The sequence below is a fragment of the Clarias gariepinus genome, chromosome 18 (genome assembly GCF_024256425.1).
Source record: "Clarias gariepinus isolate MV-2021 ecotype Netherlands chromosome 18, CGAR_prim_01v2, whole genome shotgun sequence".
NCBI classification, from domain to species: domain Eukaryota; kingdom Metazoa; phylum Chordata; class Actinopteri; order Siluriformes; family Clariidae; genus Clarias; species Clarias gariepinus.
In genome coordinates this window covers 7,032,778-7,050,467 of record NC_071117.1, presented here as the reverse complement: position 1 = coordinate 7,050,467, position 17,690 = coordinate 7,032,778, and the positions used below count along the sequence as shown (strand labels likewise).

The window sequence follows — 17,690 nt, the reverse complement described above, 5'->3', positions numbered from 1 at the left end:
AAGAGTCTGTATAGTTTATTTCATACTAAAATTATAACATTTATTATAAAAGAAAAAGTTTTAAGAAGTACACAATAAATGTGTTTTGACTGTTCAGTTTTGCAAACTGCTTTTAAAAGCAGGGTTACTGCATGTTGGTGGAGTGAGTATTGCATCAACCGCACTTTAATAGATTACACATTAACAGTATGATGTGCTTAAGTAAACTAGGCATCTGATTAGGTTTCTCTTCATTTTCAACCCCTGTGCCTACTCCAAGTACTTCAGGCGCCTCTGGCGTTTAGCAAGGCCATGGCCTTGACATTATCCTTGCAGCCATTACTGCTCAAATCTCTTTTTAAGTTCAGACACTTTAGGTAGGGGCAGGTCTTCAGCCTCCGTGGCTATATCTGATGAACTGGAAACAGCTGGGGATTTTAGGGACGAATCATCTGTTTTTGTGCTAGAATTCACCAAATGTCCTCCAGGCCCTTTTGGAGACACCTTTAGAGATGCATCTAACATTTTCTGGCCACAACTGGGCCTTACAGTCTCAGGTACACACTTGTTCTGGTAGGCCTTGACCTGGAACATGGCCACTTTGGGGAACACTTTGGGAGTTGATTGATCTCTTTGCTCTTCTTGTACCTTGTCCATTTTGGCTGCATTAACTGAAGTACCTGCATTTGTTTGTTCCTCATTAAGGTGCTTCTTTTCTTGGGGAGAGTTTGCTGGTAGACTCCCTGGGTTGTTGTCATTTTGGGTTAGATCCTGATGAACTTCATGGTGTTTTCTGTCTATTGCCTCTTGCATATCGTTCCCCTGAGCTTCATCACTTTCATTTTTATCATCATCCAGTTTGGACTGACAAGTTGTTTCATTATTTTCCAAAATGTTGTTTTCTGAGGATTTGCTAGTTTCAGTCTGAACTACGTCTAATGATCTGTTTTTTTCCTGTTGATTTTCTCTGGAAGATATGCTACTTTCCTCCTGATTGTCTATGGATACTCTCTTATTTTCTTCCTGATCTTCTCTGGATAATCTGCTAACTTCCTCTTGATCTTCTCTGGATAACATGTTAGTTTCCTTACAGTTTCCATTCAACTCCTCTTCGAGTTCCTGCTTTAGATCCACAAGATCCTCCACCAACCTTCCAAGATCCACACCTGGCTCCTTCTCTCCATCTCTCAATCCAGCTCTCATGTCTCCCTCTGGTTCATCACTTGGCAGCTTGGATTCCTCCTCCTCCTCCTCCTCCTTAACATCTGGTGTCTCTTCAAGCCCTTCCTCCCAACTCATCAGACTGCCATTGTTCCCAGTGGAAAGACTCAGGCTCTCCTGACTGGGTGTGGTCAAGCTTCTCTAAAACATGAGAGAGAAAAATCTTAATATATAGATATATTTAACTGATTCAAATTGTGTGTATGTCTATGTGTGTGCTCACCCTGCTGATGAACTCGGTGCAGTCAGAGGTGAAAACGTCGAGGCTGCGTGTGCTGTACAGCAGGCCCGGCTCTGTGGAGCTCTGTGTGTTTAATGTGTCAAAGATTTCCCCTAACAGGTCCATCTCCTCAAGATCAGCCATGGAAAACTCTTCGTCCTCTGCGAGGTCATCAGATACCAACTCTATATGACTGCACACAAAAGCATGAAAAAGTTCAACCACTGTGTGTTACGCTCTTATAGTAGACTAGTGATGGGGTGGTGTGATGATACAATTTATATAATCTTTTTTAAAAATGTCTTTCCTTTGACGTGTATCACACCGGTAGTTACATTTGTATAAATTAAATTGGCATCACACTTTTTAATCCACTTGTACCTACATTTAATACTATACTAAAAAATCAAATTAGTTAGCAGCATCTGTATCTGTGTAAGTCCATGTGAATGAGCTGTTACTGACGATAACTTATTATCCTCATACTGTATGAGGAATGCTAGATATGACTTTTTTGTCACATGGCTTCTTGTTTCAAGTCATGGATCAAATCCAATAGTTATAAGGACCTAATAAACAGAAAAAGGTAGACAAAAAGTACAAGGCACACATTATTAGAGTTTGTGCCACAGGAGGTTGATATAAACTCACTGTATGATTTGCAGTGGCAGTAGTGCCTAACTGTATTAACACTTTTTGATCAACTTCCGATTACTGCTTAAAGTTACTGATACTTTTTGTCATTTTTCTGCAAATTATAACCACACCTCGTCAGTGTTATATAGACGCAAAATTATTTTAAAAAATTGAATAAATTTAGCATGTCAACAGTCTCTCTCTCTCTCTCTCTTGCTCTCTCTCTTTCTTACACACACGCACACACACACACACACACCTCTCCTCTCCCCTGCTGCCACTGTTGTCCTGTGGCGTTTCCTCCCCCTGCTGGTAGGTTGATTTGCGTGTGGGCCTGCGAGGTCGGGACTGTAAAAAGAAACATTGGCAACATTATCCTTATTATTTTATCAAAACTTTATTTCTATTCTCAAATAATAAGAAGAAAGAAAGAAAGAAAGAAAGAAGAAAGAAATGTCACATAACATGCATTTAAACCAAGGCACCAACCATGTACAGTAGTATTAATCATAACTATATTTTCCACCTAGTGAGGACCTGACCTTAAATAAATGTATCTCCTAAAACTTTAATAAAACAGACATGGGATGAAGGTTTATATTGTCTGACCTCATGAACCTAAATAGTATGTTATTCTTAAATGTATAAATATTATATTAATGATATTAATGTGGATTTAAAATGAATGTCTATAGAATGGTTTAAGTCTCTGCTCGCCCCCCTTTAGGATTTACCTACCGGCTCACTATTATGTACAGTATCTATGATTTTCCCCGAGAAGACGAAAGTGTTTGACAGCCGGTGCACCACACCTCTCCTATCTAAGATTACCCTGCATTTGGGGCCTCCTTTTTCCAACCAACCTTCAGGCTCCTTAGCTCAGTGTTCCCCTGACAATGAGGGACACTTGTTTTAATGTATAAGAGAAGTATTGTCCCTAATTATTAGTGTTATTCAAGCATTGGTGTTTTCCACACTTAATATTTATTAACATACTTTATTAGTATCTTTTAATTTTTTTTTAAATTATTATTATTATTATTTTTAATGAATTTCTTTCATTTTTGTGAAGCTGCTTTGAGACAATGACCATTGTTAAAAGCGCTATATAAATAAAATTGAATTGAATTGACTTAGATGTCTTGCATCTGTTCTTTTTGTTGTTTTGTAGTTCAATTTCCTGACACAACTATGATTATTTAACCTATTTACAGACATATAGTATTTTGCTTTATGTCTATAAATCAGTTAAATAATCGTATTCGTGTCAGGAAATTGATTCACACATTTCTCGTTCTATCAGCAGATCATTTAATAATCAATATTTTTTTAAATAATGAATTTACCTTTTATATGCATTATATATTTTTATTTTTTTATGGATTTAGCATCTCCAACAACCTTAAACAAATCTTTTTATAATCCTAAATGTAATAAACATTTTAAGAAAAATGTGTTTAGTCTGGCAGGATGTTCTAAAACAAAAAACTCAATAGAATTAATAAGCCACCAGAATAACAGCCAAATGATAGCCTATTTAAATAAATAAATTATGTCCAGAGAATAATCTTGTAATTTTATACTTACATAAACACTTATTATAACAATACTTTTTTTTAAGTGTGAGCGGTGTGTGAGGTTCACCTTTCCAAAATGCTGCGTGATTGGTAACCTGTCCTGAAGGCAATCAGATTTATTGAAGCGGTGCGAGTGTGTGCCACACATGGAGGCTCCTCGCTGGAGAATGTGAGATTTTTTCTGGTCCTGAGTGAAATACAAGCAAAGATCAATGTCCCATAATGCTTGTCCAGTTTGATTTAAGTTACATATCATTAATCATCAATTCATAAATATCATTATATCAGTGTTGTGTTTCACCTTTGATGAAATGAGATTCTTTAGCTTGCTGTGACATGTGACCTGAAACAGAGGAGGAGGATGAGGAATGGCCATTGAGTTATTTGAAACTTAGACGGTTTGTTTCACTCCTTAATTGAAGCTTGAGAACTGTGCCACATACATTATTAATGAACCTTATAAAAACATTAACTTTTTAAAAACAAAGTGCTAATTAAAGCAAAAGGAGAAAATTGCATGGGTTTTGTCTGCATTATGCTTTACTTATTTATTTGCTGTTGTTGTTTTTTTTTTTTACTGTTTATTTTTTTTCTCCTCCAATTGTAATTAAAATTTGTATTTTTCATGGTTTCTATTTATTTATGTCACCGTTACTGCTATTATTTCTGAATGTCCATTAGAACAACAGAAATATAAAGTTAAGGATTTGTCTGGTCTAGTATACAGTAGGAGGAGGTGCATGGGGAAACTTTGCACTGCTCACCCAGTGTACTGTACAAACACTTCTTAATAAAGATGCATTTATAATGGAGGAATAAATACACATCTGTCCCATTGATGCTGATCAGTTATTGTAACAATCATATTTGGCTGTGTTTTAACAAAAAATGACCATTTGTTCTAGTTTTTTACTGTAATTGATTTATTTCCGACTATGTGGTTAATACATGACACATGCTGTATGCTATAATAAATATTTCCTGTTTTAATTTTATTCGATTTGAACACAATCATACTGAAATATTACTCACATTCTTGTACATCTGGGCCTTGGCCTTGACTGTGAGAATGAGAGAGCCTCCTCCTTTCTATAAAACATTGATTAAGAATAAAACAGAACATGATACCTCAAGGGGAATTTAATAGACTCCGAGTGTTTTACTGATGTCATGGGATTTTTGATGCAGGACTAAATAAAGCACATGCATGCTTTATTAACTGTACAATAACAATGCACAAAATATTGCCTATGAATTTATAATACTTCTTTGCTTTTTCTTATCAAACCCTGCAAAAATGCAGATCTCATTTTGCTGTCAAACTGTTCATGGGCTCACACCTACGAATTTAAATATAACCGCTGGCATTTATATATATATATATAAAAGGCGCACGGTTTCATGCCGATAGAAACCTCTGAGCTCTCTGAAGAATTTCTTAGTAACCAGGCTATATAAAGGATCTTTCATACTGCACCTGTATAGGATGTCACTTTATAATAAAGGTTTAGCATGAAGCTAAATAGTGCACTGAGATATTATACTTTTACAGCTAACTAGAAGATTAGGCAGATAATTACTGAAATGTTTTGAAGTCAGATAGATAAATCATTATAGAGGAGCTAGAGAGGAGCCGTGGACTAGCGTTAGGTTCACAAGTGGTAGTTAACAGACTCCGAGTGTTTCACTGATGTCATTTTCGATGCAGGACTAAAAAAAGCGCATGCATGAGTCTCTTTGCACAATCAAACTGACCTTCAGATTTCCCATCCACTGCTGATAAGATTTCGAGCCACCTAGTGCATGGGAAAATAATATTAGCGAATCAACGCATAAAATCAAACATGGTTTAAATTATTCAATTAAAGGTAGACAATTATTAGAAAATAAAATGCAACCGAATGCAATACACTGTTGGAGCTTGATTTCTGACTGGTCAGAAGGTCTTGATTTATTTTCTAAAATGGCAGCTCTGACTTTAGTGCAGCTTCGAACCACAAGTTTACATGAGTGAGTTTGTCATAATGCATTATTGGTTCCATGGTAAAAGCTAATTTACGGAGACGTGTATGATGAACAACATTGTTCCCTCAATTGCACTATGGTAAAGACTTATGAACTACTTACATTTAGGCATTTGGCAGACGCTCTTATCCAGGCCGACTTACATTTTTATCTCATTACACATCTGAGGGTTAAGGGCCTTGCTCAAGGGCCCAACAGTGGCAACTTGGTGGTTGTGGGGTTTGAACCTAGGATCTTCCGAACCGTAGTCCAATGCCTTAACCACTGAGCTACCCCTGGCTTACATTTATGAATCTAAAATTATTATGATTGATGAGATAAAACACAAACCTGATGATGCACCACACTCCAGTATTTCCTCCTCAAACAGGTCATCTGGCTCTTTTCCTTGGTTGAGCATCTCTAGACGGCCATCAATAAACTGAAAGCAAATATTTATATATTTCAGTGACCTGATGGGACACCCATTAAAATTTAAGATTCAATTTCTGATGAGTGCGATTGACATTTGGGACGCTCAGCCGCGGTAAAAATCATTTAAATGGTACGAATGTTTTAAAGAAGGCCTTATGTCTGTGAATGATGATCCCAGCCGAGGTGGCTCAGAGCCCGCTGCAGTTGTTAGCACCATCAACATTCAGCACCTAATCCTTGAAAATAACCTGATAACTTGGCGCTACATTTTTAGAAAAGATGCCTCTGTCTGTGTAAACTGTACACGCATTCATTTACCGTCACCACTTGCACATTACAGGAACTCAGGTGGTAGTTACTGGCACATCCACCGTACGGTCCTGACCTCACGCCAAGCCATTTCCACATGTTTGGGTCATTAAAGGACTTCCTGGGAGACTCATCTTAACGTTTTACCTTAATGGTGTCCAAGCACTAGTGAAACACTGGAATACGTGCATTACTGTAAAGGGTTTATATACAGTAGAGAAATAAATGTCACTATATTGAGTCCCGCGACATGCTTTACAAAAATAATAATTTGAACACTAGAGGGCACTTTTGAGGGCATTTTATTCTAATCTGAATAACTTCGAATCTGAATGATGCTATAAGTAAAAGAAAAGCAATTATGACACCAGTATGACGTGTGTGTGTGTGTGTGTGTGTGTGTGTGTGTGTGCACCTCTTTGAAAAACTGCAGGTGAATTGCTCCCTCAAGGAACTGCCTCATGCTGGGGGACTTGTGTGTGAGAAACAACTCCTCACTGAATGACACGGGTTCTCCCTGCAAAAAAAAATAAAGATTATGATTGTGTGTGTGTGTATATGAGTGTGTGAGTGTGTGTGTGTGAGTTAACTTACTGTGGAATACAGCAGGGCATCTTTATATGCTCCAAACAGCAGAGCCTGAGCCCTGAGGAACGCTTTAGCTACACCCGTGCCTGTAAATGCAGCCTGGCGCTTCAGCCTCACTTTCAGAACTGTCACCTGCACACACACACACACACACACACACACAAATAAATGGGACTGATATAGCTGATGGATTGGTAAGTGAAGTACAGTAACACAGTGATGATGAGTGACTGAGAAGAGTAATATACTGCAACAAACACAAATATAAGATGATTAATCAATTAGGACAAAACTGAGAGGTGGAATGAAAACATTCTGCAAAACCATACAAAATTCACACTGAATGTTTAACCAAAACAGTTGGAAACCCAAACCAAACCAAAACATCTAAATCTTAGTCTGGAATTTGTGCTTTTTTTTTTTTTTTTTTACCACCATTGCGACTCAAAGAAACAATGCACAAAATATTGTCTAAAAGTTTGTAATCCTTTTTGCTTCTTTAAAAAAAAAAAGTCTTAGAGAATGAAGATATCCGTCAAACTCTTCATACAGTTTACAAGTACAAATGGTTCATACTTGCAGTTTTAAATATATCAGCTGACATTTAAATAAAAAACGCAGATGGTTGCATGCCGAAACTAACCTCTAAAGCTCAGAAGTATTTTTTTTTTAGTAAACAGGCTATATAAAGGATCTGACATAGGACGTCACTTCATTATAAACATTTTGCATGAAGCTAAATGGTGCACTGAGATATTGCATTTCTATAGCTAACCAGAAGATTATCATGTACTGTAGAGACAGATCATTAATTATATATGTGGGAGTCTATTAAAGAAATGATAAAAGAGCCGTCATAGAGGAGTAGTGGACTGTTCACTTTATATATTAGTCCGAAATTAACAAATGTGGCGGTTTTGGATTAGTGGTTATCCCGGTCGCCCAGCACCGCCATGTTCTGGGTTCGTTGTTCCCACGTGGTGGGACTTGGTGGCTCTTCTTCCACAGTCCAAAGACAAACAGTTTAGGCTAATTGACATTCCCAAATTGGCTGTATTGCATGCATGTGTGAAAGTCAACCAGATATCTCACTACAGTCGTATAAAAAAGGAAATAAATCCAGTAGTCACTATTGGCCTCCAGATTCCCTTGTTTGACTACAAGGCTTCCTATATGGATTCATGGAACTAACAAATGTACGTAGGTATGGGGTATTAATCGAAATGATGGATGACATGATGGAATGTTATTAATAGTGTTGAATGTGTGTGAAAGTGATGTAATGATGGATGGATGGATGATGAATTACCACATCTGTTGGCAGCTTTTTCAAGTCCTCGTAAGGAGACTCCATAGTGTTTGTGTCCACGTTGAGAATGACCACATCATCAAGAGCACGACTTCTCACTCTCTGACAACACAACACACAGCATGGATTATTCTGTTTATGTGTCTGGGGGTCATTAAGAGAAAGTGTACAGTATGTCGTTTTCAGTACCTCAATCATGCTGGAATGAACTCCAATAAGGTACGGCATTGGAGCGCTGTAACACACAACCATTACAATGAACGTTAGGTCACAGCGAAGGTGTAGCTGTGTGTTTATTTTTGTGTGTGTGCATTTGTGTGTTCTTACCAGCAGTAGTCCAACAGGTGTGGTGGTAGGACTGGAATGAATATGTGCTGCCAGTACATGGGGAAGAGCATCCCACTACACGCATGTACACATGCTGTCAGCTGTAGAAGAAAGAGTGCAATTAAGATATATATATATATATATATATTTTTTTTTTTTTTTTTTTTTTTTTTTGGTGTGGGATGTTAGAAGTAATTTTCCCTTTGGAGTCAATCCTATTGTTTTTGACCTTTAATTGATTTAAGTGATTTTGTTGAGGGCTTGGACAAGCAAATCATTAGTAAGTCACATGACCATGCCAGGTAGATTGTACACGTGCTCAGAAAGTATATATAAGACATAATGTAATATTTACCGAAATATCCATTCAAGTAAGATATACGACTCTCCGGCTCATTTTATAGAAGGCATACATTTTACAGCATACATTTTAAGAACAACCATCTCCTTATGTAAATGGAATCCACTGTGAATAGGGGCCTCAGACACAAGACAGAAAAAGAGTGTGTTTGTATTTAGGGTTCAAAATCCTAGCAAAGCCTTTATACCCTTGGTATGTGGCTAAAATGGTGATAACAAGCATACGTTGTGTTGTTGGAAATGTTTCGGGTTTTGTGAAATGCACACTTGTTTTGAAAGTTAAAGTGAAGGGAATAACATTGATTACCAGTGACAGGATCATGGGAACCCAAGGTTCACCAATGCCGCACAGAGGTTCACCAATGCCATGAGAAAAATGTAATTGCAAGAACCCAAGGAAACCAAAGAGCATCCAAACAATCTACTGCAAACCTCCCAGTGCCAGACACAACAGCAAACCCCAGACGTCTTGTGAAGTCATGCCCCAAGGTGCAAAAGCCTCCCGGAGGCACAAAGGGAACCTACACAATAGTACAGTATTGGAGCTATTATTTTGCATTGACATGTTATTGCTGATATCAGTTAACATTTTGTCGTAAATATAATAATTTAAATAAAGCAGAAACTTTTAGATTGGAAACTTTGAATTAAATGTAAATTTAGAGTAAACTCTAACCTGCACCCTTCCTCAAATCTTATATAAATTATAAACCGCAGACTGACCTCTCACTGACCTTTGCATCATTCGGTTCCACTATTATAAAAGCCTACACGCCTTCCCACTTCCCTGTACTAAACTCACGTTTTAAAGTGTAATTCAACGAACTGGGGAAGCACAGCAGGGTGTGAATCAATCACTAGTTTGAGTTTGGTTCCCTTTAACAACAACAAAAAAAAAAACCAATGCTCACTAAAGTGATCATTAGTGAATGTTCTCACCGTGCTGAGTTTACTGGAACAGATGAGGATACGTCTCTCAAAAAGCATACTGGCATACAGCTGCAGCAGGTTGCCCACATCTACAGCCACAATCAGCTCGGTCAGGTTCCTCTAAACAATACACACACTTTTAGTTAATAGACCAATTTAAACACATTCAAAAACAACACCATATTAAAGGATAACGGACACATACAGTACAGCATGTAGTACAAACTCACATTCTCTGGAATAGATGGTAACGCCTTTGGATCCGGAGCAAGGAAGTATGGCATCTAAAAAAAATAAATAAATAAAACGTTAAAAAAAAAACAGTGAGAATAAAATGTAATACGTGCAATGTCCTGAAATTAAACACATCAGAAACCAATAAAACATTATGTACAGTGTGTATATAAAAACACACCTATGGTTCTATTCTGCTAATTTAAATTCATTTTGAAAGAGAGCTTACCTGATGGAGGATGTTTAAGCTGTTGGCCAGCGGCACAGGGTGTTTGTAAAGAGCGGCCAGTAACTCTCTCATCTCGCTCGTCTAACCGAATTTTAAATGACACACAGTTACACGGAGCTCATTATTACAATGCAAACAATTACAGTAGATGAAATGTCACGTTTACCTGTCCCTTTGTCACATAGTCTGCCAGGTTATTTAAAAGCTTATAAAAGACTTCGAACCAAGGCAGGTAGCTGTATGTAAAAACAATAAATTAAAAAAAGGGAAGAATTAGTCCCATACTGTAACAAATGATCCGAATCAGCTTGCCAGGTCTAAGCAAACTTTATAACCCAACTACTGCTTAGGAATCTCACAGAAAGACTTGCTTCTTCTCATAAATGATTTTTAGGACATTATGTGCTCTATAATCCAATCCCTTCTAAATTTAATGCAGAGAGATAAAGGTAGAAACCCTGCCAAATATTTGTTCCATTCATTAACTACACCAACTGATTCTAATAATCACTCTTTAGGTAGATAGGAGAAAATTAACTAGAGACATTAGACGGGACATTTCAGCATCCCCGCTAACCCGTTTATCCAGGATGCTGAAACACCTCGCCTAATGCAGCTACAGATGGGCCAAAGTACATTTGTAAACCTACAAAGTGCACATTTATTTAGTAGGTCATGTACCAAAATAGATGGAGTAAATAAGTTGGGCTCTCAATGTATATTATATGGATAAAAGTATTTTGCCAAACCTGCACATTATTGAATTCAGGTGTTTCAATCAATCAGGCCTGTTATCTTAATGCTTCAGCATTCCAAAACATCTTGGACACCGCTATGCTTCCAACATTGTGGCAACAGTTTGACGAAGACCTTTTTTTATTTCAACATGACGGCACCCCAGTGCACAAAGTGAGGAATATAAAGACATGGTGTGATGAGTTCCATGTGTTCAGTCCTGATCTCAACCCCACCGAGCACCATTGGGATGAACTAGAACGGAGGTTGTGAGCCAGGCCTTCTCATCCAACATCAGTTCCTGACCTCATAAATGCTCTACAGAATGAATTCCCACAGATACACTTCAAAATCTTGTGGACAGCTTTCCAAGAAGAGTGGAAGCTGTTGTAGCTGCAAAAGGGGGGCCGACTCCAAATTGAAGTACATGTACCTGGATAAAATATAATTGCTGGTTTGGCCAATTACTTTTGGTACTTTATATATATATAATTTATATTTACGTATTTTAGTCTAGTGATTTCACTAACTAGTTCAAACCTATCTGGCTGAACAGTTGTCATTCTCCTACTATAGAACAGATTCTGTACGTATCAGAGGCTATCTGTACTCAAAGTTCCTTTTTCATGCCACACACAGTGTTTGTAGTTGATGATTATTTGATTATTTTGATCTTGGTGGCTACAAAAACTATTTTTGAACTAGCCTCAAAAACCCACCACCCACTAACTTCCTTTTTCCACCTGCAACTTTGTTCCATAAACTAACCCCCCTACAGCCTTGCCGGCTCTGCCTATAGGACTAGACTGTGGGTATAGGTTTAGCCAATATGTATGATCTTTAAGCTTAGCTCTAGTTTATATGTAAGGTGTTTACAGGGCCATGTAGGATTAAGACCTGAGGATGCAGAGGCACGTCTGGGAGCTGGAAGTGAGTCTGCAGAACCCAAATCGCTGACATCCTTCCAAGTCAGTCAATGCAAAAGTAAAGTGCTGCACAGCTATGCCATCCCTCACCCTATGAATCAACCAATCAATCAATCTGAGTACTTTTAATCATTTGGACATTAAGTCATGATTTAAAAATGAAGAAAGGATAAATGAATAAAATTGATTAACGTTACCTCTCTATATCATATGGGAAGCAGAATCGAGGAAGGGATTGCAAACACTCCTGCACATGAGAAAGTTAAAATAATGTAATCTTTTCTCTTCTTCTTTATTCTTTCAAACTGTAAACAAGTATCTTTTTTTCTATTACTGACCTCATCACTGAAGTCCTCTGGGAAGTGAAACAGCAACCCAGGATCTGTATATTGAGACAGATGGTGGTGTTATTCTCTTCATGGGGTACTGTCTATTGTTATGGCTAAGGGTTAGCACCAGCTCGTGTAGGCCATGATTAAAAACAAAGAGACCACTTTGTATAAGCATCGAGCTGTATTGACATCCTGAGTCCATGTATACGTACTGTATATTCAGATTCAACTACATTTTCAAATGGTGATTTTCTGGGCATCCGGTTAAAATTATTCAAATCCTTTTGGTAGACATCTGAAATAGTTTTTTGTAATTATTATTCCATTCGTAAAGCTATTCTATCAGTGGTCCCAGTTACAATAGACTCTTTCACTCACTTATTGTTTAAACCACTTTATTCCAGGGAACGGGTGTCAGTCCATCACAGGGCATAAGTCATAAATTAAAGTCATCAGTTTGTCCCTGATGAGCAAGCCAAGGGGCGACAGTGGCGAGGAAAATTTCTCTGAGATAACATTAGGAGGAAACCTTAAGAGGGACACCAGGTTGGACAATGAAATCATACTTCTTTGGTTAATATTAGATAGTAATAGTGTCTAGATGTCTAGATTTCTGTCTTCCAATACAGAACCTCGGAGTGGTCACATCATATTTAAAAAAATAAAATAAAAATAATAATAATAATATATATATATTACCATTCTACATCATACATATTTATTTATTCCACATCATACATATTTATTTCTTTATTATTTTAGTTTATTTACTTATATTACAAAATCATGTGCACAATTTAGTCAAATGAGAAAATAAACAAAAAAAATAAATAACTTAAACGAAATGTCAACTATTTGCATACAGCCTACTTGTGTTCTTTCTCTTGATGTCATGATCATGTACAGTAGGAGTTTGCTGAAAATTAATGCAACTTAATGCAACTTACTTACTTATGATTTACCCAGACTATTCTTTATGATATACAATAAATGCAATAGCGAGTTTAGAATTGTTTCAATATATATCAAATATAGAAATAATGCTTTCATACTCATTATTCAGCAGTTCATAAAATCAATTCATCGTTTTGCCTTAGATTAAAGATTATTTATTTATTTATTTATTATTATTATTATTATTTTGCCTTTTAAATTAACAAGGGTACCACACACTAAATCGATTCGATGAAATCCTAATATGTCTGCAGGATGGTTAATTAATTTTAACATGTTTTGCTTAAAATAATTAATATAGTCTTTATTAAGTTAAATCCTTCTTTGAATATTATTTTCATTCTCACAAATGCGTGCTTAGCTCCACTACAGTCATGTTTTGTTGAGGTTTTGGTTTCAGATATGATCTGTACATACTTTAACACACACACACATACTTTGATTACTAAAGTTTTTTTTTTTTTATGTGTAGCCACATATTTTTTTAAATCCTCTGACCATAAACAGGGTTAGTTTCTGATCACCTTCAAGACTAATTATGAACGATGCACACACACACACACACACACACACACACACACACACACACACACAGTCATACACGCACCATTGCAATATTCTCAGTTTAGCCCATAAATTTGGTTCATATCTGTAGGTAGAGGATGTGGTAAACTGAAGTCACTGAGTCCAACAAACAACTGCTTCCTGTAGAAATAAACTGCTTAAGCACACGGTATCAAACTGTCTGCCTGTATTAGCAAGCATCTATTGCAGAACTGTATTTTCATTCACATTTACATTATTTAGTAAAAAATACCAAGCCAAAATAAAAGCTATCAATAAAATAAATTATTCTCTAAGTGGAATTGATCATTATTATATGAGTAAGTATATAATTTTCCCCTTTAACTGGTCTCTGTAGGTCTTTTCCTCTCTATTAAGAGTGACCACAGGTTTCAGCTAATCTAAGCACGCTAGCTCATCATGTGGTTTCCATGACAACGGTCTGAGTATTGTGGCTTTATGGTTATGTCATGTGACAGGAAAGAGAGTCATTTTTCTCAGTACAAGGCATCAGCCTGAAAGACTTCATTTGCTCACCTTTGTCTCTGGCGATGGGGCACGAGGCTTGAAAGAACCAGTAAAATGTTCTCTCTGGATTTTCCCTGAAACCCACAAAACCGGTGGACAAACATGCAGATAAATATTGTTGTATTTTTGTAAGATTCTAAGAAACCAACGAAAAGAAAATGATACAGGGGAAAAACAAATCTGAAAAGATTGTCAATCTGGTAGAGAATGATTGAGTACACATGAGAGCTCACAAGACTGTATTATTATTGTTATTATTGTTATTATTATTATTATTATTATTATTATTATTATATTTTGTATAGTTTTACAATTCGTTAAAAATAAAAATGTGGAAGCAGTGATGCTTCATAATTAATCACATACTACAGTTATAACATTGATGATAGACATGGTGAGCTTTGCATGAATCTCTCTATGTAGGGGATGAAACATTACGGGATAGTGTGCTGCTGTAGAAAAAAAAATCAACAGTATTATGGGAGGTTTTGTTCCTCTTATAATATAGCAATATATTTATATATCTCTCCATTTAGGAACCTGTGTAGTCCATCCGGGGACTCCGAGGCCCATAGTGACCATGGCATTTATTTCTGTTTGTACGACCGTTGTAGGACTTACGGTAAACATTCTACACTACAGGTAATTTGGAAACACTGATTAGTCTTTGGATTGTGGGAAGAAACTGGAGACGCGGTAAAACCTTGCAAACTTCTTGCATACAGACTCAAACCCAGGACCTGGAGGTGCAAGGCTAGAGTGCTAAAACTATATATTAGATTCTAGGCTCATCAGGCAATAACTATTCACCATTCCTAGAGAGAGAGACATACATCATTTCTGTAGCAGGGGTTGTATCTGAGCAGTTATAGGTGAATGACCTTATTTAGGAGCCCAACAGTGGCAGCCCGGCCGTGTTGAGGTTCAAACCAGGGACTCTCCAATCAGCAATCCAATACCTTAAACATTGATTTACTTCTGTCTGCTCATAGGACACCCCTCGTACATACAGGGGTTGGACAATAAAATTGAAACACCTGGTGTGACCACAATAATACATTAGTATGGTTTAGGGCCTCCTTTTGCAGTCAATACAGCATCAATTCATCTTGGGACTGACAGATACAAGTCCTTCACAGTGGCCAGAGGGATTTTGAGCCATTCTTCTTGCAGAATAGTGGCCAGGTCACTACGTGATGCTGGTGGAGGAAAACGTTTCCTGACTCGCTCCTCCAAAACACCCCAAAGTGGTTCAATAATATTTAGATCTGGTCAATGTACAGACCATGAGAGATGTTCAACTTTTGTGCTCATCAAACCACTCTGTCATAGGGCACCGCCTTCAGGATACAATGTTTGAACCGTTGGGTGCACATGGTCCTCCAGAATGGTTTGCTAGTCCTTGACAGTGATGCACACATCTAGCACACGTATTGGGCCTAGGAAATGCAATGAAATTGAAGCCCAAACCATCACTGATCCACCCCTATCCTTCACTCTGGGTGGTACGCTTCTTTGGTGCTTCTCCACACCGTACTGTAACTCTCCCAAATGTGGAAAAGACAGTGAAGGTGGACAGAGAACAATATACATGTTCCACATTTGTCCACACCCCAAGATTTTCGCTGCTGGCACCATTGAAACCGACGTTTGGCATTGGCACGAGTGACCAAAGGTTTAGCTATAGCAGCTGGGCCATCTACATTGGCCCTGTGAAGCTTCTGATATACAGATTTGGTGAAAAGAAAAAAGAAGGCGGCCCTGAAACAGTGCTGCGACTCAAACCAGGGACCCTAAGACCTGCACTGCAATACCTTAACTAGTGGGCTAACCCTGTCCCTACATACATAAATATATACATACTCCATGAATACACACAGAAAGAAAGAAAGAAAGAAAGAAAGATTTGTGACAATAAAACTAAAAATCATTTTCCAAGTATGAACAATAAATTCAGTATTTGACTCGTCATTAAGGTATTAAGGAATTGATTAATTTTCTATACTTTCTCATTATTTCCTCTAAGGAGATGTTTATGTAATGTACAGATGCAATGCTTTAAAACAGCCAGAAGTAAACCTGTAACTTTAATTGATAACTTGTTTTTCGACGTCCCACCACATTATTTAATGGAACTACAAATAGATAAAAAACGTATTATGGATAAGCTGATAATTCTATAGAAATTTGCTGTAATATAAGAGAATATGCTGTTATAGCAAACTGTTGATCTTTTTTTTTTTTCTTACATCAGCACAACATCCTGTCATGTTTCATCCCTTATATAGAGAAATCTATGCAAACCGTACCATGCCTAATATATCTTTTATAATTGTATTAGACCATACCCATTAAGGCCTCTATACTAAAAACAATGAAAAGAAATTATCTATAATAAATATCTAAACATCAATAAGCAGCAGTGGTGTATAATGTCATTATAAGATGACGCAGGTTGGAATGTATGATTCTTAAAGCTGCAAGCCTACACTCACACAGGAAGTCATGGCCAGGAAATGGACTCTTCAAAGAAGCCACCAACATATTCATGCAAAATGCAATAATCCGATTGAAACGTTGTGTTTTTTTGTAATAATACAGTATCTGGTGTTAATGAGCTGTTCAAAACTATTACTGAAATCCAGAAACATGGGACCTTAAACCTGCAGATGGGATAAAAACACACACACATCAAGTCAAATAAAAGAAACAGAGAGAAGTCTTACTTTAGTCTGGATCCCATGTTGGAACGTCAAGATTGAGTCCATAAGTAATTAGTGGGGTTTTTGTGATGAAGGGATCATTGTAGACATATAGAGAGTGGACTCTCAAATTCAAACACACAGACGCCAACACACTCGAGTAATCGAATGGATAAGAAAGCAGGCTTGCAGAATCACTTCCTCATCTGTGCGGCGATTCTTGCGTGGAGTGTTAGCGCTGTTAGCGTGGTGGCTGCTGGCATTTCCTTCTCATAATGTCTCCGTTCTTTCTCGTTCAAAATGGAATTATGATTTATTAACACACTGAAATTGGGTTGTGAGTGTGTGTGAGTGTACATTGTAAATCTTTCCAAAACGTTTTTTTTATAACCACCCCTTTACGCACTCAGGCCTCCTTAATTACAGTACATCGTCCAGTGCACTTTTCATCAACATTCTTATTGCATATTGTGTGTGCATCCATATTGTGTGTGCATGCATAAATCTTTTTCTCTCACACACACAACACTTTTTGTACAGTCATGTTTAGAGGAAATAAAAGAGAGGACTTCCCCCTATTGCAGCTGCCGA

The 17,690-nt window shown here is 37.3% G+C and overlaps 1 protein-coding gene across 1 annotated transcript; it reads right to left on the bottom strand.

Moving 5' to 3' along the window:
* dennd1c (DENN domain containing 1C) lies at positions 1-17,476 on the bottom strand. The gene is made up of 22 exons (XM_053477469.1): positions 17,124-17,476; positions 14,407-14,471; positions 12,358-12,401; positions 12,217-12,266; positions 11,991-12,110; positions 10,525-10,594; positions 10,359-10,439; positions 10,126-10,179; positions 9,905-10,015; positions 8,606-8,706; positions 8,468-8,513; positions 8,279-8,380; positions 6,976-7,101; positions 6,797-6,898; positions 5,989-6,079; positions 5,389-5,429; positions 4,666-4,722; positions 3,935-3,976; positions 3,701-3,820; positions 2,316-2,404; positions 1,424-1,613; positions 1-1,341 (listed from the first exon to the last, which is right to left on the bottom strand). Exons 1-22 carry the CDS (start codon positions 17,138-17,140, stop codon positions 319-321), a joined length of 2,742 nt encoding a protein of 913 aa, XP_053333444.1. The 5' UTR covers positions 17,141-17,476; the 3' UTR covers positions 1-318.
* Positions 17,477-17,690: the final 214 nt, after the last annotated feature.

What these genes read in the sequence shown, in the direction of transcription:
- dennd1c (XM_053477469.1), bottom strand. An exon ending in TACCATCTATTCCAGAGAAT is followed by an intron (nt 10,016 to 10,125) that starts GTGAGTTTGTAC and finishes TGTATTGTTTAG; the next exon opens with AGGAACCTGACCGAGCTGAT. An exon ending in GTTCCAGTAAACTCAGCACG is followed by an intron (nt 8,707 to 9,904) that starts GTGAGAACATTC and finishes TTTCTTCTACAG; the next exon opens with CTGACAGCATGTGTACATGC.